Source organism: Berghia stephanieae, chromosome 2 (assembly GCF_034508935.2).
Source record: "Berghia stephanieae isolate SIO BIC M18660-M18661 chromosome 2, UCSD_Bste_1.3, whole genome shotgun sequence".
In the NCBI taxonomy this organism is placed as follows: domain Eukaryota; kingdom Metazoa; phylum Mollusca; class Gastropoda; order Nudibranchia; family Aeolidiidae; genus Berghia; species Berghia stephanieae.
In genome coordinates, this window is record NC_088361.1 from 126930858 (window position 1) to 126955857 (window position 25000).

Below are 25000 nucleotides of genomic sequence, written 5' to 3' on the forward strand. Positions count from 1 at the left end.
CTTTAATTAATCTAAAAATTTTTACATTGGCTCGAAATAATCTGACAATATGAAAAAGACTCACTGGAATGAAATTTGACACCTCAACAATAATTAAAGCAGTCCAGGCAGAAAAGTTGTCGGCTATTCAACGGAAGGGCCTTAATTAAGGTCAAATAAGTAAGGTGAAATTAGTTTGAGGAAAGCGCATTCGAAAAAGAAATGGAATAACAAAGAATAATAATTAAAAAATTTGGGATATTCGAATAAGTTTGAGTAAACCGTGCTGGAATTATTTCAAACAAACAACGATTTCTTTATGTAAGATTTTTATTATAAATCATTTTATCAAAAAATAAATACAAAATAGTTTTTGCTCACATAAAAAAATAGATACATACTTCATTTACAATCCACCATTCAAACAAACACATTTACAAATTCTTGAAGTCAGATAAGGCAGCATTCGATGCCAGTCTCCCTGCAGCTCCCATCACACCACCACCTAAAACAAAAATAAATTAAAGATACTAATATTTACATAATATCTTACAAATACCAATTGATACATACGTTTATTGTTTTAGCAGCACGTGCGTTGCCCTTCTGGGAGATCCAATGATAAACTTTTAATTTATCTCTCCTCATTGTTGTGAACCATCTACTTTTGTATGTTGCTGATATGTCCTTAAAGTATTAAAGATAGTGTTTAACTTTTAGAACTTGGCTAAAAAACAAAAAGAAATACAATGGTCTCCATTTATAAGTACTCTGGCTTTATGCATGATCCACCTATAAGCCTGCTTAGGGCAAGAAATATAATTTTTATTATTTTAATATACCCTTTTATAAGCACTCTCACTGAAATGTAAACTGAGGATTTTCATTTTCCTGGCGGAACTGGATGGTCTTTTGGATCTGAGCAACTTGAATCTGAGTCTGAGATCCAGTATACTAAATTAAGACGAAAAATTTATAATGCGGTTAAACTGACCAGGGTGAGCTCCACTTCCACAAAGGTAGAGGCCAGAGACAGGACTCCTGTAGTTTGCCATCAGCGTGTTAGGTCTGGACATGTATAGCTGGTCTAGAGACATTGCTCCATGAAAAATGTTCTGTAAAGCAAAAAGGGGAGGATAGAAAAAAACAATAACAAATAAATAAATATAATTTTCAGAAACATTTCAAAATCTGCTTTATATTCATTGTATTTTACACACATTATTTTGGATTTCAACATTTGAAACTACTAATCTTCTTTTCAATATAAACCTCATTTTATTGTACATTATTTTGTTATATTTATAACTGTGTGTGCTTCATTTTCAGTTTCACACTAATTTTAGTCGCACAAAATGATATAATCAAATGAAGTCATTATGTCACTTGGCAGTATTGAGCCAAGTGGCAAACCAAGATATATATTACATTGGATCCAATGAAAATTGAGGTAAAATTTCTACACAAAGAAATGTCAAAATTTAGCAATATCGGCAATAATGGGAAATTCACATGTGCATGATTTTTCCTCCCATTAACACGTTTAAGTTTATTACAGAAAGAATGCCTTTGTCACCATTACTTCAAAATCATAACCTGAGAAGTAATGAAAAAAATTGAGGCTTTCAAAAAAGACTCTCTTTCTCTTTCTTTCCCTCTTCCCCCCTCTCCCTCCCTCCGACTCTTTTTTATTGTGTGCTATCCTATGAACACGACATCAGAGTATTGTAGGATACTTCTAATTCTAACTGATTTTTTCTTACACCTAGCCATCAATCACTGCTAAATGGAGGAAACGGAGTTCAATGGAGCAGCAAGTGTCCAGAAATAAAATTGAACACACAGAAAAACTCACCCCTCCTGTGAGGCCAATGATTCTCTCCAAATCAGGGGGCGTAAGAATGTCTCTTCCCACAACAGAAGCTTTGAACCCAGGAGCATACATTTCAATGGTATCAAACACTGTGGTGAAAAATAATTTATTTTTCGAAAATATGGTTTAGTAACATCTTTATAGCTTTTTTTTTGTTTGTTTGTTGCTTTAGGTCTCTTCCAACACAATTGAGGTTATATGAGAGACCGCTGAAACAAAATAACAAGCAATCTAACAAAAATAGTACAAATGTAAATCAAAATCATAACCTAAAGATATCATAAGCTAAATTATAAATAACCAAGAACAAACAGGCAGAAGATTTACAGAAAAAAAATATCCCCTGTCAAAAATACAATCACAAACCAAAGAAGCAGGATAGGCTATTAAAGAGAAGAAGAAACGACATCACTATCGTCTTTATAGCTTCTTATAATTTATTTTTCTTAAATATGGTTTAGTAATAGTAACATCTTTATAGCTTCTTATAATTTATTTTTGTTAAATATGGTTTAGTAATAGTAACATCTTTATTCTATTAGCTTCTTATAATTGATTTTTCTTAAATATGGTTAAGCAACATCTTTACTCTATCAGCTTCTTATAATCAGCCTTCAAATTAAATCTCATCAAGAAAGCATTTATACCTGTGTGATAAATTAAGGAGCAAGCGCTATTATAAGATAAAGATCTGAAAAATGTGAATGAAACAGCACCAGACAGAAGAGTGAAAAATACAATTTAAAAAAAAACCATCCCAAAAAATCTCCCTGCCTCAACTGGGGATCAAACCTCAGACCTCCTGATTACTGGTCATATGAGCAGATGTTTTGGGTTTTTTTCTCTCTCTCTCTCTGAATTGTCAGGCACTGCTTCATATACATTTATTCTGATCTTAAATTATATCAGTACAACAAAGAGTGTGATAGAGCCAGAGTTGGATAGCTTTTACTGGTATTGGTATCTTGGTGAAAATTGTAAAACCAGGATGGCATCAAATCCAGAGCTGCCAATCCCAACTGAAGAAACGGTGAACTTTTGACTTAAATTAAAACAGGCGTAATTTTGAAGGAAAAGGTGTAATTGTTTAAAACAAAGGAATCATTCATAGACATTATCACAACAATCATCTGCAATCGCTATTGGAATTTCCTCTCCACAATAAATTTGTTATAGGCTACCTCTCCCAAATAATGTTTCTGGTTTAGGATTCAGAAAACAAAAGATAAGCTGGAAGTGGATAATGAAAATGCAGCTTTCTTCCGTTTTCAGTGAGACGAGATTCTGGACGAAAAAATTATTGCTTAAATCACCCGCACGACCTTGATGACGACAAAAGGCGCAATGAGGAACAAAAAAAACATAAACCTGTTATTTGATATATACGTAATAATACGCCTTTTTGGCATATAGTTGGCAGCTCTGCAAATCCCTTCTGATAAGGGTCAAATGAACCAAGACTCACAAACATGAAACAAACAAAGTAAAAATAATACAATACACTAGACATTTTGACGTACCTAGTAAAATGGATAATTTTCAATTCATATTTGAATTTCAAAGCGGAATTATGTCAGAATGAACTAGGTGTTGGATATCGAATTTATAGCCCCGGATATGAAACGGGGTTCATTTCTAATTGTTATGGTCGGGAATAAATACAATTTCTTACATTAAATAAAACTCACACTTGCATCTCTTATTATTTAATTCTAAATTAACATATTAACTTTTCGAGGTCCGATTCTTCCCAACATAATACCGTTTTCCGACGGTGAGAAGTCAACTTGCAAAAGCTGTAAAGTCTTTACCAGTACTAAAAAAGTTGTTAGCTTGAATCCTGGTGAAAAGGCAGATGTATATTTCTTTTGCTAACTCAGAACAGAAAACCCTCTGACCCACATAGCAAATTTGAAAAGAAGCTTTAGTAAAAGTGACACCTTTTCAATAACCTATTTTTCTTACAATGATAACATTTTAATTTTTGGCACTAAGTATATAAAGATTGGTAAAAACGTTACACTTTCTCTGACACATGGCCTTGGTGGCTTATAAATAGCAAGAGATTTAATATATTTTCAGTTGGAAATTGAGATAACAGTTTGTGTAATCGTGATTTGTAATGAGTCAATATAACCTGGTTATACAATTTATATGATTCCTTAATTGACAATTAGGGGTTAGATCTTGACTGTTCCCGAGTCCATTTTCGTCGCCTTTAGAAGCACTGATGATGCCAGTGATCAAGAAAGACAAATTCATGAATCAGTTGATATTTCTTCTGGGCCAGAAAAAGATGCAGAAGTTGTAATTGCTGTGCTTACGGAAAAATTGAAAGATCCACTATATTTCGATGCTGTGTGGATTTGAGGCCGAACTGGGCTTGGGTACAGTATAGAACTAAACCCTTCAATTGTAATTTGAAACTTTTAAAGCACTCTCGTCTACTGTAAAAAAAGATTTAATTAATCCTTGTCAATCAAGCAGTTTTCTCGTCTCTCATCTTTTTCAAATTTTTATTATTGTGATATTTCAAAAGAAAGTTTTTCCCGTAAAAAATGTCGCAGTGAAAATAATTTGAGGTTTATTATGCAAGCTCAGCAAATTGGTTGACTGATCAGTAGACAACGAACTATAAATTATATAAATTGTATTAATGGTAATATACCAAAACACAAGATGTCCATTACTCAAACAAGAATTCATTATTTGATCGTTAGAAAGAAAATCTCTGGCACAATATTACCAAGAGTGTTGAATAAAAATGATCGACAATTACTTTTGACTCAACTAACCTATGTCAGCATATTTGTTCCTATTGACGTCATCCCACTCTCCATCTGCTAGATGGTAAGGAGTGAACTGTGTAAACAACAAGACAACATGCTTGCCTGGGGCACACAGGGTGGGGTCTAAAGAGGATGGGATCACCATCTCTATCATTGGCCTGTTGGTAAGATAATGTTGTGTAAAATGAAATATAAAACACTGAATGTCTTTTTTTTAAAAAGAATTATTCATCAACTTTGGTCATTGTTTCTAGAATTTTGACAGATTTTTTAAAATTTGACGTTTAGATCATATGTTTATCAAAAAAGATTTCTGAGGCAAATTTTTTAAAATCTTCTAGTTTTCTTTCTTCAGATACTTTAAAGAAACCCCATAAAACAACAAAGTGTAATTTTGAGTAGGTGGTGAAATAGCATAGATAGTTCAAAGTTTTAAGTCTCTACTCTTCATAATATATTTTATACAATTTGAAGAACAAAATGGCAATGTTAAAAATTCTCCAATGTCTCCTTAAGGATTTAAACAGATTATTCATTTATAAATAGGTAAAATCTCATTCAGCAGGCGGTTGCCAGGACTCAAGGCCAGCTTTGGTATATGAAATTTCTTTGAATGAAATTTTGATGATTATAATAATTAAAGCACACATATTCTTATAATATGATCATTTAAAAGGCAAATCACCAAAGATTCACTAAACTCATTGCATGCTCCTTTTTGATTTGCTAACCTACCACAGAATTAGGATTTCTTAAGTAGTTAGTTACAGAGTAGCAAAACTGTTCAGGAGACTTGACAAGTATAATCACCCCCTTAGCAGAAGTTATTTGGTAATCAATAAATTCTATCATCAATATCCTCTTCCCCACATTTCGCCTATAATAAACTAAACATTTTGCTACGAACTTGTCAGTGATTTTCCCTTGTTGAGCATCGATGTAAGCATCATGTATAAGTTGACTATCCTCACAGTTAAGATGGATGGTAGCATGGTGGTGAGGCATTGGAACATTGGCCTTGACATTGGGGTCAGCCAAGAAATTTGGAATTCTATCAACAGCAACTGCAACGTAAGATTTTATGGTGCGAATTTGACTTCATATAATACACAGTAAAATAAATAAAACAGTTCTTATACTTTAAACGCATTATTCATTCTTTCATATAGCAATAAAGTAAATAAATAAAAATATTTTTAAAAATCCATTTATTCATATTCAGGAGAAAAGTTTCATTAGGATCTATCTCCAGAAAAAGCTGAGCTAACTAATGCGTTAGCTGCAGTAAAGCACTAAGAAGATATCAATAGGGGCTAAGGTTCTTGCATAAAGAAAAAAAGCAAGATGCGAACAGTGGTGCTTGAAACTCGGTCCTCCCGGTGTAGGTGCATTTGGTAAACTGATAGCCATTTTAGATTGCAATTATTGAAAGTTGCAGTAAAGGAACAGTAAACTTATTTGTCTTCATTTATAAGTCAAAAACTCCTATAAAAGAATTACCATTAATCTTGGTGACCGGGGATGTAAAGTCAAACTGCTTTAATTCATCAATAAGGTCCGCTGGCAAACACTTCTAAATACATGGGGGAAAAAGTGTTAAAAATAAAAAGGTTCATAACGATAAAAGAATAATCAAATTAAAGTTCAGAATATTATTAGTCTCAAATTTCTGGCGAGGAACCTTTAAAATAATGATAATATTATTACAATTATTATTATCCTTATTATTACAAACAAAAGTAACAACAATAACAATAATAATAATAAAAGTAGTAGTACTGTCAACCGGGGTTACTTAGGCCACTTAGTAAAATAAAAAAGGTTGCTTTTTAACAAGTTAAATTCATGAGTGCTTATTAGATCTATTGGGTTCTAATTATTTAAAAGATAAACGCTATATGTAATTTATCTTTTAATATAAGCAATCTTGTTTTCAGTAAGTGGCCTAAGTTACCCCGGGTGGCCTAAGTAGCCTCAGTTGACGGTTACAATAACAATACTAACAAGAAGAGCAATGACAGTAATAATAAATACATTTATAGAGAGCATTATTGCTAAGTAACAAGCTCAAAGCACTTTACAATAGCAATAAGAACATAACATTATAAAGACAATGGTAAAGGAAAATTACTGAAATAGAATAGGGGCATTGTTTTCAGTCTAATCACAATATTTTATGAATTTCTTAAATTAGTATAATCCTTACTGTTATCTACAATAGTTATTTCAAAGACCCTCAGTTATAAAAGAAACTTTCCATTCATCATTCATTGAGCACAAACCTCTTCTAGGAGATCCAGATAAGTTACTTTAGGTGTGGCATTAGAGAGCACCAGCTTTGCTTTGATCTCTGTCCCATCTTTCAAGACAACACCTTTTGCTTGGCCCCTCTCGGTTATCACCTCTGACACTGGCTATTAGAACACAAACAATTATGTTTTCTTTAAAACAAAAACAGTTACTATTACTCCTTACATGTGACAATTTCATAAATATCGCAATAGAAAGGCAACATTTAAATAGGACTCTCTCTCTCACTCTCTCTCATTTCAACATTTAAATAGTACTCTCTCTCTCTCTCTCTCTCTCTCTCTCAGCTATGTGGTCTAGTGATATGACACTCGCTTTCGGATTGGAAGGTCCTGTGTTCGAGCCTCGTTCGGCGCATAGTTGAGTACTTGGAAAAGGATCTTTACTCACATTCTCTCACCGTACTCAGGTGTAAAATGAGTACCTGGCAGAAAACAGCATTGTCTTTGTCCGAAAAAAAATTGTAATATCACCTAACAGGTGTCATGTCCTGTCCTACATGTCAAGTGTTGCTGTTGTCCAGGGACCCCTTGTAAAGCGCTTTGAGTACGTTTAGTGGATATTGCACTTTATAAAACCTCAAGTTTTCTTTTTTTACTCCCCCTCTCTCTTTTCAACATTTAAATAGTACTCTCTCTCTCTCTCTCAAGACAAAAACAATACAATATGACAGTTCAGAGAGGGACTGTGTACAAGCTTACGAGCAAAAATAGAAAGTCGTAATTAATAGAAATGTTTTAAAAAAAGAATTAAAACATCGAAAATTACAAACAATACTCAGCATGCGGTGTGCTATGGCTTTTTAGTAAAAAAGCAGCAACAACAAAATTGTGAATAAATGTATTGGAATGCTTGTGAAAATATGTCTTGTCAAAACCACTGAAAATAAAACAACTTGTGAATTATGTGAATAGTTCAGCAGTTTAGTCACGATTTGTTTAATCTCAAACAAAGACAACCTGTTTTGCGCTAAATCCCATAAAACATACGACACACAATGTCTCAATCCGGTTTTACATCAGGGTGATTGAGATTCTGAAAGTTGAAATTAAGCTCAAAATTATCTAACCAATAAAATTTAACTTTTTTCCTTTTTGCAGTTTAAAAAAAGTTACAGTCATTCTTCTCAATGAAAGTATTTTAATTCAACTAAAATTTAGTGACACAATTCTCAGAATATTGGAGGCAATCCGATTTTACATTTCAATTCAAAGGACATAGAATTTCCAATTAACAGGTAATATCAATAATTAACCAAGCAAACAAAAAATAAAATAGATAAATAAATATACAAATAAATAACACATAAAATACCACTAATCATCTGTTAGAAAAAAAGTAAAGAGCAAAAAGACAACCAGTCCAACGACCATTGTGATACTAATTCACATATTCAGTTGTCGTATGTGAGCTGTTCTCCATTTCTTGGCATGTTCAGCGAGAATTTGAAATCTCTCACTGCATACGTTCTTATTAAAGAGAACTAAAAATTTCGACCCGGGATTTATCTTCGTCCCTTTGCAAGTGAAGCGGGTGCTCTACCACATGATACTAGAATACTAAATTCCAGCAGATTTTGAAATAAATACCTCATGCTGGAGCTGGTTGACCAACTTTATTGGTTACCTCCCATGAGCATTAGATTTCAGCACACTCGGATTCAAGCACGCTTTTTGGTTTCTCCCAAGAGTGTGCTAGAATCCAGTGAGTACCGAATTTACATTTATTTATCTTTTATTAGTTCCAGTGATGAGTGGCAGTGGTGTTTACCTATTATGTTTTGACATTTATTTACCTTGTCTGTGAAGATAGAAGCTCCATGGTCTGTAGCACAGTTGGCAATGGCCTTGGCAACGCTCCCCATACCTCCTTCAACATATGCCCATGCTCCTTTTATGCCCTCTATTTCTCCCATAACATGATGCAGCAACACATACCTAGTGGGAAAAAACAAAACAAATCTGTGAGTTTTAGATGGTGTGGTTGTCAATCACTTTCTTTGGATCATACAGTTACAGATCAAATCCTGGTGGACTCTTTAGGATTTTTCTTGTAACCTCTGAATGAATTTTAATGGCTTTGAACTATCACTGATGGACCACCTTTCAAATAATCTTTAACTTGTTAAAAAAACAGTGTAAAACTAAAATCGAACACAAATAGCTTCAGAGAGTAATATATATTTTTTTTAAAAACCACATTCATTTCCAGTCAGCCAGCTATGAATAGAATAGTTGAAATAATTGTTTTTTGTATTACAAAAATATGTTACAAACGGTAAGGTGGGTAAGGCTGTAACATGTAAGCCAGAGAGGAAACAATAAAATAATTGAGCTTGTTACATACCAAATGCACATATCCTTTAAAACATTTGGATATTGGAAAAATATTGAAAAAAAAAAAAAGTAGGATGCCTAACAAACAGATGTACTCTATACATCTGAAATTTGATTCCAGACTATTGATTTAAGTAAACAATTGTAAAGTGTACTGTGTGATGCGGAACTGCCTTGTTCAGCGCATGCTTATCAAATATTCAAGTACACTTAATTTCATGATGAGTTTAACTGCATGCACCATCCCTTTATTATATTTTCGTAAAGACTAATATGTTCTTCATTTGTCATGTGCTGTTTTTTTATGACTCAGATGTTGCACTAACTGTCAATAATGACATGCGCATAAATGTAATGCCCTTTAAAATTAAACATTTTTCATATATTTACGAAATTCTTTACATTATAAACCCTCAGTATATATTTGAATCAAGAGTTATGTAAAATAAGTAGTTACATAATGTCTTTTTACTGGAGTTCAGCACTCAGAAAGTAGTCGGTCTATGTGTATGTGTAAAAGTACAGTAATTTTTTTCCTCTTGAATTGGCAACCCTGAATCTAAAATATATGAAGAGATTCCAGCTGAAAATCTGGCTCACAGGAATTTCAGAAACCACTCAAAGGAATTTCAAAGCCAAAGCAGAAATTTCCGCATGAAAAATGTTATCTATACAATATTTTTACACAACGTCAAATACCATCCCAAATCAACTTATTTCAAATTAAGTAAAGCTACAAATCTGAATAGGGTCATATAAAATGTAATATGATAAAACTAAATAAATAGTAAGTAGTAACAAAAATGTGGCGGTGGTTGCAGTAGTAATGGTAGTATGGGTGGTAGTAATGATGATGTGGTGGTGGTTGTAGGAGACTTGGTTGTGGTGATGGAGTAGTAGTGGTGGTAGTAGTAGTAGTAAAATCACACAGGAATCTGATTGAAGTTGCCCCATAACCCGGAATTTTTCTCTCCAGACCCAATTTTTTTTCAGGTGAGACCAGAGTTTTGCCATCTCAAGTTTATGATGATGGATGTTATTGTTTACAGTTATATTCAAATGTTAATTTTCTATGCAATCAATGATGTTTATAACAGTAAAGTAAAAAAAAAGGGTATAGCAAATGCTAGTATAGATTTACCCACTGCCACTGTGCTGAGGGCTGGTCATAGCTCCAATAACAGAGTCGGTGGCCAGTGTAGCTTTTAGTGGCTCTGACTCAAACCATTTATTGAGGACCTAGAAAAGAGAAATAATAATAGGGATGATGAGGACCATGATGATGACGATCATTATGACAGTGGTGATATGAACGATGATTATGAGCCTTAGGATGATAGGATGAAGATGATGATTATGACGGTGATGATAAGAATAATGACAAAGCTAATGACGATATCTCTGGGGATTAAAACATAATTATATTTACTTGATTTGTTGAAAGAAAAAGTTGCTCAACTCAAAATATTCCCCTATTCCCTTTTCATAACATGGGGCATGTTTTAATTGAAGTGTGGTAAATTGCAAATGATGAAATTACATTTCGAAAAAAAAATAATAAAGACAGATTAAGAGTAAATCCTGACCAAAACTGTGAAGCCACACCACATAAAAACATAGCATGTAGTCAGAGTAATTTCACAAGCATTATCTCCTTTCTCAGCAAACTATTTTAAGCAGATATTTTGTAAGTTTATATATATATATATATATATATATATATATTATATATATATATATATATATATATATATATATATATATATATATATATATATATATATATATATATATATATAAACTTACAAAATATCTGCTTAAAATAGTTTGCTGTATATATATATATTCAAATTAGTTGTTTCCCGACAGATGCTATTCTCTGTCTTAATACTATATCATTTTAGATATATTGTATGAAAATACATAAATATAAGCTTTGTCCACATTAAAAAACTAAATCGATCTCCCAAATTAATATGTGTAATATAATTGAACTTATAATTACAATTCAAAATTTTAATTCAACCTTCAGCATCTTATCATATCTGACATAACGACGGAATAAGGCATTAAGTAACAGTTGATAGGCGACTGCATTACCAATATGTCGATAATAAGAGACTTTCAAGAGGTGCTTGTTTTGGGCTGAGTTTCATTCATTTCATTTTTGTAATTTCAATTGACTTACAAAAAAAATAATTAAAAAAAACAAAAACGACAGAAACAACCTTAAGTTTGATGTTTTATTTTATTTCTTTCCAAAATTAATTAAAAGTAAAAGAATTTATGATCGTCATATCCTATCAAAATTTTTCAAACTGGCAAAGGAGAAAAGTTTGACCATCAGAGTTGCCAACCCCAACTAAAGAAGGGTTTAATTTTGACTGAAAAAAAGTGTAATTTTGAAGGAAAAGGTGTAATTATTCAAAATAAAGGCATTATATTAATAAGCATGACGGCAATAATTTGCAAAGGCGTAATGTGAAACAAAAAGGCATAAACGTGTAATTTGTTATACAAAGCTCCTATCTGGCATACAGTTGGCAGCTCTGGACCAGCCCATAATTTCATGAGTATGTGAAAATACATTACATAAATTGGGGATTCTCGATAGATGGAAATTTGGATTATTGAGCTGATGGACAAATATTTGCAAACTGTATTGTATTAGCTGCAAGTGAATAATAATCTTTAAAACTGATTGTAATTTGTGATGAGAATATGCAGATAGAGAAACATCTCCAACAGGTAGATAAAGATGGAGACAACATTCAGGTACGATATTCATAAAGCTAATTAAAAGATATAAATTGAAAAATTGTAATTTTAAAAACATTTTTTGTTCAGATGTAATATCTTTAAAAGCAAGAAACAACATAAAAAAAAAGCAAACTAAAAAATAGAAAAAAGAAAAAGAAAAAAAAGAAAGAAGGAAAGACTTTCTATTAGAAGCAGAGGAAGTAATGGTTGAAGTAGTAATAGTAATAGTAGTAGTAGTAGTACTATATATAGTAGTATATATATATGTGTGTGTGTGTGTGTGTGTGTGCTTGGGAGACAGAGACAGACAGAGAGAGAGAGAGAGAGAAAGGGATAGATAGAGAGAGAGACAGGGATAGATAGATAGATAGATATATAGATAGATAGAGAGAGAGAGAGAGAGAGAGAGACAGAGAGAGAGAGAGAGAGAGAGAGAGAGAGAGAGAGAGAGAGAGAGAGAGAGAGAGAGAGAGAGAGAGAGAGATTTTCATTTCATTAATGAAGGACAAAAGACATTGGTTTATAACTGTAAAAGTCACTCTGCTGCCTCCATAGCCTCGTGATTTACATGTGATATGTTGTGTGCTGTTTCCATAGTTTTACATAACGGGGCTGCTATTCTAATGTCGACCTGTTGCTGTTCTTTATTCTTTTTGCGTTTTTCAAGAAGGTTGAACAAACATTGCAATCACTGATTTATTTTGAATTTATTTCGACCAGATGTGATGACTATGGACTAGTTGCTGTTGTCAATGCTTTCCCTCATATTTGTTTTTAATCGCGTTGTCTCTGTCAGGAAAAAAAATGTAATATCGCCTAGCAGGCATCATGTCCAGTTCTACATGCTACGCGTTGCTGTTGGTCAGTGACCCTATTTAAAGCGTTTTGAGCACCTCTAGTGAAAATTGCGCTAAATAAAAAAGCTCAACATTACATAGTCTGTCATAACACTTGTAGCGTATAGTTTTGAGGGCTTTTTAGCATTGTCATTATCAATGTCCACATTGAAGATGAGATAAATACCTGGTTTTAAAGATTAATATCTGGTTTTAAATCCTGAAACAATTATGTTTTGAGATTCGTTTTCTTTTCTTCTGTGTTTCTTGACTTTTCTACAAAGCCTACACAGTTCATTCAAATGTTTATCATGAATTTCTTGAGTGTGCTCCATGACTAAATGAAATTTAAAAAATCATAATAAATTCAATTTTGTTGACGCACAGATGGAATTTTAGCAACTTATAGTTCAATTATAATAGATTCTATTTGTGGAAGAATAAAAGTTATTCTATGACTCAGTTTGAAGAATTTAATTTTTTATTGGAAAAATTAATCATTTTAAATTACAGAAAAACGGTATATTTAGGATTGAAATGTCACGATCATTATTTACAGCACTGCCATAAAATACATATGAATGGAAAAAGGAAATTTTGATAAATATTACAGAGTAAAGAAATTTGTGTTTAAGCTAATTGTATAGCGATAACAAGAGATGAAAGTGAACATAAATCGACTGGTATCACCCGTTATCACTGTAACTGAACTCACTAGGGGATTCCCCGTAATTTGGCAGGCATGACCCCGGGTCAACCTCGGGTCATCACTTGAACTGAGTTACCGCTCAGGCGATATTTTCGTTACTGTGGGCTATTTTTTTTTTTATTTGCCAAAATTCTTCACTTATAAATCTACAAATTTTACTTCAAAAGATTTACTCGAATGAAACAGTTTATATACTTTTACAAAATACAAATAAATCATGTTTTGTGCTCATACAATTTCCACAGACATTCATATAAATGAAAAAAAAAACACAATTTATGTGGGCTGTGACAATGTTGATTCACATGAAAATTGACCACATCTAGATTGAAAGTAAAACAGCTAAAAATTTGAAAAACCAAAACAAAGCAGTCTTAAATGATAAACAAGCGAAAAAAAAATAATTTAACGTTGAAAAAACAAAGGTCTCCATTACCCTATGAAATTAATAGTCAAATAATATACATAATGCTACAAGCTGATTTGAAAAAAAAAAATATGTACTGTGTGTATCTAAATGAAAAAGTCTGCTTGGAACCAGAGAAAAATATATTTTCTCAAAATGAACTTTTAAAAATGACCAGCACCCACGGCAAAATTATAATAATGGTATGCAAAAAGAGTAACATCAAAAATGCCTATTCATGATCCCTTGATTACTCATCTCTCCATATTCATTGGGTACTTTTTTATTGAGCAGTGAATAGAAAGTCAAGTTATCTATGTATAATCAGACTTAAAATTTGAAATAAATGATATTTTCCTTTTATAGGGAAATAGAAGACTGTACAACTCAAGTGGTGCCTAGTAGTGGAATAAGCTCAAGCAGAGAAAAGCATATTCATACCGATTACATCGAAATTGGACTTTGCTTTGTCTTTGAAAGGACTGAAAGAAATAAAATTTTAAAATGTAGTTAATTACATATCATGGGAGGCCAAGTTCTATTTTAGTTTTCACAAGTTCAAGATTTAATATCAAAATCAAAGTTGATTCGTACCTTCTGGGCGGGTGCAGTCATTATTTCATAGAATCCAGGTAAATCCTTGCCAATGGAATTCACTAGAATGAAGTCAGAGATAATTTCATTTATTCATTATGTGGATCAGATAAATGCAGAGGATCTCGTATACAACATAAGACAGGAGTAAATCATTGCACGTATCCAAAGGTGATATGAATGTGAGGTGACAAAATATTTTAAAACAAAGAAGAAAAGGAAATTTTTTTCTATTGAATGGGTAGCCTTTTGGTTCAAGACCAACAGCAATTATACTAGTATGGATAAAAACAAATTCTCTATAATTGATAAAATCATATCGCTTTTGTTTATTCCAATTTTAATTCCTTTCCTCTATCTTATTCACATTTCAAATCAGAGGCAAAGTTAAAAGTGATTCTGTTTTTCATGTGAGTAATAGAAGCAAGTTCTTTTCCCAATAGACAATTTATTTGTGTCCAAGTGAATGCATACATCGACCTTCCATTTGGACCTAATTACTCAAAAATGGCATCATCATCACCATTGCATTAAATTAAATTGATAAAAATTAATACTGCAAGAGAAAATTTCATGATTTAGAACAATTAGCAAAAGTAGTTTTATTTTTTATTTGTTTTATTAAATCTCAGTATAGACCTTTAAAACTTATTTTACATGGTAGAAATAAAAAGATCTTTATCCCATTTTTTATTCTTTTTATATATATATAACATTTTTACATGATGAATACAACGATCTTAAAATTTTCAACATATTCGAATTGATTACGATACGATAATAATGCTTACAGGAAGAAATTAAAGCTTTTGCAGGAGCCAAGTTGTTCCACTTATCTTTCATGGTGGATCCCATCTGCAGGTTGATAGGGGGGCTGTCCAACAACGGTTCTAAGGCATGGACTATCCTTTCAAGTTGTTCTTCGTATTTTGGAAATGCCTTGGGTAAAAAAATATGAATGATACTGATTACATTTAAAATTAAAGCATGAACTTTTAAGGACTGTGTCTAATTTACAAAACCCAAACATTCTTGATTAGAGGAAATATTCAACTAATCTTCCAATCCTAATTCATGACTTTAATCAGAGCCTTTCTACAGTCCACTCCAGATAATCGCAACATTTTCCAAGAAACAGAATTAATTCTATATAATAGTCACTGGTTAATTGCAACAAATTTCAGTTAATCGCAACAAATTTTCCACCTCAAAAAGTCGCAAATTCAATAAATCAATCAAACATAATCTTATAGTTAAATTTCATCATGGACGAATTCATGACAAGTTGAAGAATTGAGGTTTAATGCTACAATAGTGTGACAACATTTCATTAGAGACAAAAGAACAATGTTTACAACAAGTGGTTTGAGTTTACCATGTATGGTATGAAAATGATAAGAGGTCAAATCAAAATTGCTATAAAAACTTACATTAAGCGATGGTAAAAACAGTGCCCTATCATTTGATATGAAATTGGCCAAAGATATCACAGCTCGAAAAAAAACAAAAAACAAAGACTGAGAAACCATGGCTTCCCCTAACAAGAGGAACGATATCGCATTACAGAAAGAAAAAGCTTTAAATCATCAGTGAGTTCAATTCATCTCCTAAACCAACTCAGACAGAACTTGACTAAAAAAACAAACAGAAAAAACATAGCATCTCCAAAAATGTTGCAAAAATGGGTATCTGGGTCAGTTATATCTGATGGTAAGTATTTTGTGAAAGACTGGCATACTATCAAATGGTTGGCAAGCAATTACTCCTGTCATATAATGATTCAAAATCCGAGATAGACTCCATGGCTCTTAGGGCTTTGAAAGGACCCATTTAAAAAAAAAAAAATTTAATGACATCTGCATTACTTAATATACTTCAAAGTGCTTCATTTATTCCTATAAAAGAAATAATTAAAAATGCCTTTTAAAAAAATACAGACCCCCACACCCCCCACCCTTACACACACATGCATGAAAAAAAACAAAATAAAACAAACAGACCTCTGCATCTTTCTTGGAAAACTGTGCAATCTGACGCTGATTTTCTGAAGCATCTCTACCAAGTATGAGAGAAGTGGCCTTCCCATCCAGACCACCTGGTTCTATTAAAGGTGTGTAAGAGCTCGGGTTGCGTAGATAAACATTCAAGCCATATTTCTAGAGAATAAAACATAAAAACATAAAAATGTGTAAAGAAATCTGTGAAGGTCGTTATTATATATGATATTACTTATATTAGTTCGATAAAATTAAAATTTGAACAGCGACAGAATGTACAATATTTTCATCATTAGAGATTTTTAAAATTAAAACGTCAGGAGAGTAGAAAATTAATGTCACCGTGTGAAAAATTAAGATGTAAACAGACCTGCTTATTACTACCAAAAATTCGTAGAAATACGCATTTTTGGCTCAAGTTACAGAACTGCAAACGCCTCTTTGACTCAATTATTCTTTTGAAAAGGAAAGTTTAGTTCCTTATAACCTATATTCAGGACTTTGAACCATTTTTGTATCATGCTGATGGCAATTTTTTTATTTCTAAAGCTATTTAAAGTTAATTTTCTATTTTTCCCTTAGAAACTACGAATTTTTGAAATTTCAAGTAGGCAGCTTTAGCTAAAAAAAAAAACTAAGACATCAAATTAACCATGAAAATTAATAAAAATTTACAGTTAAACTGTGCCAGAGCAACTCCCAATTCTTCATTTATCTCCCAATAAGTATTCACATGGGATCAAGCATCTATTCACATGCAGTGCAACCCACTTAGAATGACAATGGTTGTCACGACATTCCACTCATAATGACGTTGTGTTAAGTCCCATTTTTTTGTCACTATATATTACTTGTAATGAAATACCTAATCTAACAACATATAACTGAACAGATCCTGCTTATAGAGACAAACTGACTTAAGACAGATTTGAAAAGTTTAATAAAAAATGTATACATCCAATGAAAACGCTTGCTTGACGCCCACTAAAATCATGCTTTAGTTTTTGACAACGAATGACAACATTTGCTTGATCAGCAGTCAGTGAATATTTGTTAGTGAGAAATTAAAATGTTGCATCCGACAGTCAGAAACTAAGTTTAAATAATCGTCCAATAAAAAGACCTTCTCACTGATATACGTGGCTTTTTTCCTGGATAGGAATGTCAGGTTATGCCTTTGATCTGTACCGACCAATAAAATCAAAGATTTTAAAATGATCACAACCAATTGCTATGCTGGCTTCTTGACCAATCAGAGAATGCTGGCTAACAACTGATGAGAGCAGCTAACAGACTGTCCACAATAAGAATTGACAAGGATGTCATTCATCTAAGTATTTCATTCACAATCTCAATCTATAAAATTAATTAAATCAATAATGGTTACTCCACAAAAGAGGACAGTACTGATCTTGGATGTCAAGCTCCAAATTTTGTTGACGACCATTGTTTGATATCATTTTATGGCTCTTTACTCACATTCTCTCACCGTACTCAGGTGTAAAATGAGTACCTGGCTGTTAACAGCGTTGTCTTTGTCTGAAAAATTATAATATCGCCTAACAGGCGTCATGTCCCATCCTACATGTTAAATGTTGCTGTTGACCAGGGACCCCTTGTAAAGCGCTTTGAGCACATTTAGTGGATATTGCTCTTTATAAAGCTAATTTTTTTTATTTTTTTTTTGGAGTACTTATTCATAACTGAGTCAGTATAGCATTGTGGGTAAAGCCAGGGACATAAATGCTAAGATTGAGTTGGCTAACTTTGCACTTCTCTGGACCAACAAAGTATACCGTTGCTTATATTTGTTATATAATACAACATGGTACAAGCGGGTGGTTGGATGGGAGCATCACCCTTGAATCATATACCTATGATGTTCGCACGGGTGTACGATCCGATAGTGATGTCGTTTCTTCTTCTCTTTACTAGCCTATCCTGCTTCTTTGGTTTGTGATTGTATTTTTGACAGGGGATATTTTTTTTTCTGTAAATCTTCTGCCTGTTTGTTCTTGGTTATTTATAATTTAGCTTATGATATCTTTAGGTTATGATTTTGATTTACATTTGTACTATTTTTGTTAGATTGCTTGTTTTTTTGTTTCAGCGGTCTCTCATACAACCTCAATTGTGTTGGAAGAGACCTAACAAACAAACAAAACAACATGGTACAAACTCTACCATCATAGTTTAAGCTTTGTTACCTTCAATTCAAGGTCTTTCATGATTTGTGGACGAAACAGGCTAAAAAGGTACGAGGCTCTAGAAAACTTGAAGCCTGTTTAGGATGGAATGCAACACAAAAAAAATCATTGCTTGCAAGTGAGTATGAAGAACATGCAACTTAATGATCGTCTCTGTTTAGTTTAACAAACAAACAAAAACATATGTCAAATGGAAAAATGTCCTTGTAGAGATACTTTTAGTTTTCCATCAAGCAATTAATTAATGCATTCATGATCTTGATAAAATGAATAATAATAAAGACATATATGCACATTCTGATCCTAGAAGTTTAGGCAAACCTGGTACAATTTCCTCAGTGACAGAGGCACCTCCGATGACATGTCTCCTCTCAACAACACAAACATCCAGCCCTGCTTTCTGAAGATATGCTGCCTGAAAAGTAAACCAAAAAAACCTGAAGATATGCTGCCTGAAAAGTAAACCAAAAAAAGTCCCCGAAAATTTTTTTTAAAGAAACATAAATCAACAAAACACATTGTTAAATAAAATTAAAAAGGCGATTTTTTTTCTAAAATTAATATAAATAGCTGCTAACCTAACAACATTGGATTACTGTAGTTTTTGTTATATCTTTTTTTATTTTGTTGGTAATTTTCAGATTTATCATTTCACATTAAATATACAGTGGAACCTCCCGATAACGACATGCCACGGGACCGAGTTTTTATGTCGTTATCCGGAGGTGTCGTTATTTAGAGGTTTCCAAGATGGCGGACAAAGTGGGCGTGGTAAGGCCCGCGGGACCAGGTTTTATTAACATTGACAAAACAAACAAAACATTGTAGTGTATTCCTCTTAGAGGGTTCTTGTGCGTGTGTCTGGATGAGACTTTTAGGTGATCTGAACTGAGTACACTGATAGTGTGCTCCTGGAATCTACATCTGTTCCCTATTTAAACCATTCCCCTTTGTCTTACTTTTTCTTATGTCATTTCAATTGTAAATATAGAATGTTTTTTACTATCCACTTTTCTTCCTTTTTACTGGCGCTGATATGACATAGATGTGTCACAGGCGCTGTAAAACCCTTTAAAACAAACAAAATTCCTCCTCCTCCTCCCACAAAAACACTACTACTACTACTGCTACTACTACTACTACTACTACTACTACTACTACTATACTACTACTACTACTACTACTACTACTACTACTATTATTATTATTATTATTATTATTATTATTATTATTATTATTATTACTACTACTTCTACTACTACTACGACTACTACTACTACTACTACTACTACTACTACTACTACTACTACTATTATTATTATTATTATTATTATTACTACTACTTCTACTACTACTACGACTACTACTACTACTACTACTACTACTACTACTACTACTACTGCTACTACTACTACTACTACTTCTACTACTACTACTACTACTACTACTACTTCTATCACCACATAATATCACATTTTCCAAGATTTTGTGTTTACTTGCTTACACTTACATTTATACCTTGGTTTTTATTAATGCATATCAGCCAAGATTCGTCAAAAAAAGCTTGTTCTCATTGGTTCAAGCAGGAATCGTTTTTATAAACTTTTGAGTACTTATACTCGGTATTTTTAGTATCAGATATCTACGAAAACTGCCGAAAATCGCCAAAATGATGTCGTTATTCGGAGGTTTTATCAAAAAGTGCGTCGTTATTTGGAGGTTATTTTTACTGATCTTAAATAGAAAAAAAATCGGGACCACGGGTCAATGTCGTTATCAGGAGGTTGTCGTTATTCGGAGTTGTCGTAATCGGGAGGTTCCACTGTATATATAGTCCAGTAAATTTCAGCTAAAAAAAATAGGGTGACCAGGAGAAATTGGTACCAAGCTAAACTTAACACGTAGCTGCACATTTTAAGCTGATGATCATACTAAAAATCCATTGAAATCCCTTTGTGGAGAGCAAAAATGTTTGATGGGTGAATAAATACTAATTTGGTACCATTTTCTTCCAGGTGAAACCCGAACCCTAAATCTACTGGATTAATGAGGGGGGAAAGTGCTTCACTAACCAACAGGAGAAAAAAAATATTAAAATCTGCACTGAATTTACTGGCCAATTCAAAATCTACTCTAATTCAAACTTGTAAACGTGAATACACTTTGGGTATACTGATGACATAAGTCTGTCCTGTCACTCTCACATGTAAGTATTGAAAATCTCAAATTTAGAAAAATGAAATGGCATCCAAAAAGTACCTAATAGGACACAAACTTTGACAAATTGATGCGAGCTATCTCTATCACAGACACTGGACTTAATAAGAGTTTTCTATGAGCGTATCTGCTCTGTGTCGTGAGTAAACATGATAACATATTTGTAATTAGTTATGCAACCAAAGAAAAGTGGTTTTTAAAAAAAAATTAAAAATTTTAAGGACAGTATGAGATCTGAATGAGTTAAAAAGTTGTATTAAAATGGTTAACTTTTATAAAAAGTTTTAAATAGTTGTGATTTCCTACTTTTATACACATAGACCGAAATATTTTGGATCTAAATAGTTGCAGACATATGGAATCCTTTGACGCTCTTGGATCATAATCAAACAACTAGACGAACTCAATAGAACTGTATTATGACACAAAAAATTGGTTACTCACAGCAACAAGTCCATTGTGCCCTGAAAAAAAATATAAAGAGTTTTGGACTTTCTAAAACCTTTTCACAAATGCCCCAAAATGAACAATTTTGTAGCCCTGACTAAAATCAAGATGATTTATATTTACATAGGATGTTTTAAAAAAAAGGATTTCGAAATAATGCTCTAATGGTCCAGAACCCATGTTGTATTCAATACCATTCTTTGTGAGCTCAACTGAATGGCGTAATATCAAATTATAATTTGCAATTTTATAAAAGTGACATCTGAGAGGCAAAATAAAAGAATCACACATTGGACCCAAAGAAGGGCTTGAACATCCTGATTTCTTTTTTTTTGTTTTTTGTTGCAAGATATGTAATGGTACTATTTAATTTAACAAGCACTTGAATATGATAACATCTGAGCCTCACACCCAACAACTTTGTTGTTGCTGGGCTCCACTTTTTACCATTGACCAAGACAAAATCTGTAAAAATGCATTCTATAAATGTATTCATGCATTTATTCACCTGCTCCTATAACCACAGCATCATACTGGGTTTTCATTTGAAGCTGTCTTTTTGAGATACCATTATGAGTAGGTCGCAAAGAACGTAGTATTCTTAAATTATTGAACATATCTTTTCACCTGTAAGGATAAAGAGAAAAACACCATTGATTTTCAATTTATTAATTAACAGTTAACACCAAAAACCACCACTTCCACTATACATTTTGTTTCAAGTTATTGTATTTAATGATAGGTATTTTGACAAAATGTTAAGTTCAAGATGTAATTGTGTTGCTAGGCTTGACCATTATTGAAAATCGAACAAATAAATTCAATTATCCATTCATAATAGAACTCAAGAGAGTGAAGAACTGTGCAATGCACAAAGACAGTACCATGCTTGTGGTTCATTTTCAAGAGTTAGATGTCTAGAAAGTAGCATAAAATGGCTTTAACGAGCATTGTGCATTTAGTAAAAACAGTTAAAGACTATGCACTGCTTTTGACGTATACTTATACATACAACAAACAATTTTGTCCATACATTCATATAGTTGAAACCACATAATTGGAATAATAGCCTTACGCAAATACAGCTTATGGCCTTCATAACTTGAACAGCCTTCTATCGGGATTGCCAACATATTGTGGTATAATGTAGCTTCACTATAACAAAATGATTCAGATTCAGAGCCTCCTTATCTCATTACATATAATATATTTCGTCATTATGATATGGGAAAGGGACTTGAGTGACTATACCGCATGACCACATTTTCATATATGGATTTACCTTTAAAACGTACATCAAAGACAAACCATATAAATCAAGAACACATGAAAACTGTTCCATATTAATCTACAGCATGTCACACAATTCAAATGATTGTAGCATGGCATGTCAAAAAACAGCCATCCAGTTACATCACTATAAACGCTCTTAATTTGTGAGCGTCTAGCAAATGAGATAAATTTTATCATAATATTGAAATATGTTTTCTGCTATTTTCTTATTGTTCAGTTAAAGAGGGTTTTTTTTTCCTGTAATTCTTACGATTCAATTGGCAGGAAAAGGCCTCTAGAACAATACCTAATTATATTTTTGAGAAACTCGGATTTTGGTCAAAGTACTCATAAAGATGATAATGATAGGTAAAATTCTCTCTTTTCTTTTTTTGTGGCTATATGGTCTAGTGGTATGACACTCGCCTTCGGATCGGAAGGTCCTGGGCTTAAGTACCACTCTGAGAGGCGCATAGTTGAGTCCTTGGAAAAGGCTCTTTCCTCACGTTCTCTCACAGTACTCAGGTGTAAATTGAGTATCTGGCTGTTATCAGCGTTGTCTCTGTCGAAAAAATTGTAATATCGCCTTACAGGTGTCATTTCTCATCCTACCTGTTAAATGTTGCTGTTGGCTAGGGACCCATTGTAAAGCACTTTGAGGATGTTTAGTATATATTGCGCAAAATAAAAAAGCTCGTTTTCTTTTCCTTTATCGTAAACTTTTGTTGTTTGATCATCTTACTGAAATGACAAATTAAAGTTTCTCTGCCTTTATCTGTAAAAAGTAAGGCACTTGGCCCATTGCTGCAGATGTTTACACAATTCATAATTCTTACTGCCTATTACAATGAACTTCTGGATGAATATATTTGTGACGTTTTACTGAAACTGACACTGATTTCTATATCTAAAATTTCTGGGAGGACTGAGGGGCGGGGGTGGTATTTCATTCCCTGATTGCCCATGAAAAAAAAATGGTTCTTGTATCTTGTATGTGTTTATTTTGCATATTTGAATGGCGTTTCTGTGGCTGTTATAATTTCTGATGTGTATAAGAATAAGTATAATTCAATGTTCTTTGGACACTTTGGTGAAATTTTGCGGTATCTACATTGTTTTGCTGAACTGGCTGGCATTGCGCCGTGGAGAAATTCAAGGTTAATTTGGAATTCATCTTTAACATTCATCAACAATAAACTAAAACACCTATCGCCAAACTTCAACGTTCATTCTAACATGTAATGTAAATTGTAAAACAAAACAAAAACAAACAACAAAAAAATAATATAAAAAAACAACAAATAAACACATGATGCATGAAATTGAAATGAAAACGTCATGAAACATTAAAGGTGGTGACTTTTGTTTTCTTTTTACTCCAGAAGTTGGAATAATTTTCTGAATCTGAAGTTTGAGTTTTTATTTCTAAAACGAAGACTAAGACTAAGACTAATGGCTGAGGGGAGTGTAAATAAATGTTCGCACGGAAAAAAAAAAATAAAAAAATGACAAAACGAAAAAGTCACTCAGTCTATCAAGCACTGAAAATCTCAACCACTAGAAATTCAAATTAATTAATTTGGACTGAATTCATTTCATACATTTAATTGTGCACACACAGGCGAGGGAGTAGCTAGTAGCTTGTTGTGGCGGTCCAGTGATAGATGGATAAATAGCATAACAAATGCATCGATGGTGCTAGGGGACAGGTCAAGAAGTTCAAAGTTCAACGTTGAAATCGTGTTTCGACTTTTGAAAAAAAATATATAAAAGTTTAAAATAAGATTAAATACCGCCAAGAAGCCCTTCATTATTGTCTGTTCACGCTGAATACCGCACATGAAGTCATTCGGTTCTTTGTTATTGTTTTTAGCCAGATGAGTAGTTCTCAATAAATTCTATCAATCAGACTATAACGTTTAAGGTTACACACAGTTTTGATCAGTTTAGTGTGTTGGAACGATATTTCCGGCTGGCGAAATGATGTGACCTTTTTGGCCAACCGCAAAGCATCAATATAGTGAGAACTACTTTCATAAAAATGGCTGACTGAAAACAATAACAAACAGCTGAGTGACGTCAATTTCGTTCTTTCAATAAAATAACATTTAGATATCTCGAATTTCAAACTCATTCTTTGGTTTGTATCGATTGTATGGTTCAGAAGGGTAGTGAGTATCGCTCAGGAAACAAACTTGTTTTATCAGCACTGTTGTGTTGACGATGACCACGTGGAAAAAAACAAAAAAAAACAAACCAAATGCCCCC

The 25000-nt window shown here is 32.8% G+C and overlaps 1 protein-coding gene across 3 annotated transcripts; it reads right to left on the reverse strand.

Annotated features, from left to right (window-relative positions):
- Positions 1-291: 291 nt before the first annotated feature.
- LOC144966549 (pyridine nucleotide-disulfide oxidoreductase domain-containing protein 2-like) lies at positions 292-24541 on the reverse strand. Of its 3 annotated transcripts, none has more exons than XM_078903206.1 (17): positions 24526-24541; positions 21969-22087; positions 21458-21477; positions 19118-19211; positions 18797-18870; positions 16593-16748; positions 15384-15531; positions 14593-14654; positions 10429-10526; positions 8747-8888; positions 6924-7055; positions 6142-6214; positions 5549-5705; positions 4648-4799; positions 1835-1941; positions 974-1094; positions 292-484 (listed from the first exon to the last, which is right to left on the reverse strand). In XM_078903206.1, exons 2-17 carry the CDS (start codon positions 22075-22077, stop codon positions 414-416), a joined length of 1716 nt encoding a protein of 571 aa, XP_078759332.1. In that variant the 5' UTR covers positions 22078-22087; positions 24526-24541; the 3' UTR covers positions 292-413. The 3 variants fall into 3 exon arrangements, with proteins under 3 accessions (XP_078759332.1, XP_078759331.1, XP_078759333.1); XM_078903205.1 differs by lacking the exon at positions 24526-24541 and adding an exon at positions 24334-24437; XM_078903207.1 differs by lacking the exons at positions 21458-21477; positions 24526-24541 and having other exon boundaries at positions 21969-22093.
- Between the last annotated feature and the right edge of the window lie 459 nt (positions 24542-25000).

What these genes read in the sequence shown, in the direction of transcription:
- LOC144966549 (XM_078903206.1), bottom strand. Translation starts at nt 22,077, where the DNA reads ATGTTCAATAATTTAAGAATACTACGTTCTTTGCGACCTACTCATAAT. An exon ending in CACTGAGGAAATTGTACCAG is followed by an intron (nt 18,871 to 19,117) that starts GTTTGCCTAAAC and finishes CATCCTAAACAG; the next exon opens with GCTTCAAGTTTTCTAGAGCC. An exon ending in TCATTGGCCTCACAGGAGGG is followed by an intron (nt 1,095 to 1,834) that starts GTGAGTTTTTCT and finishes TTTGCTTTACAG; the next exon opens with AACATTTTTCATGGAGCAAT.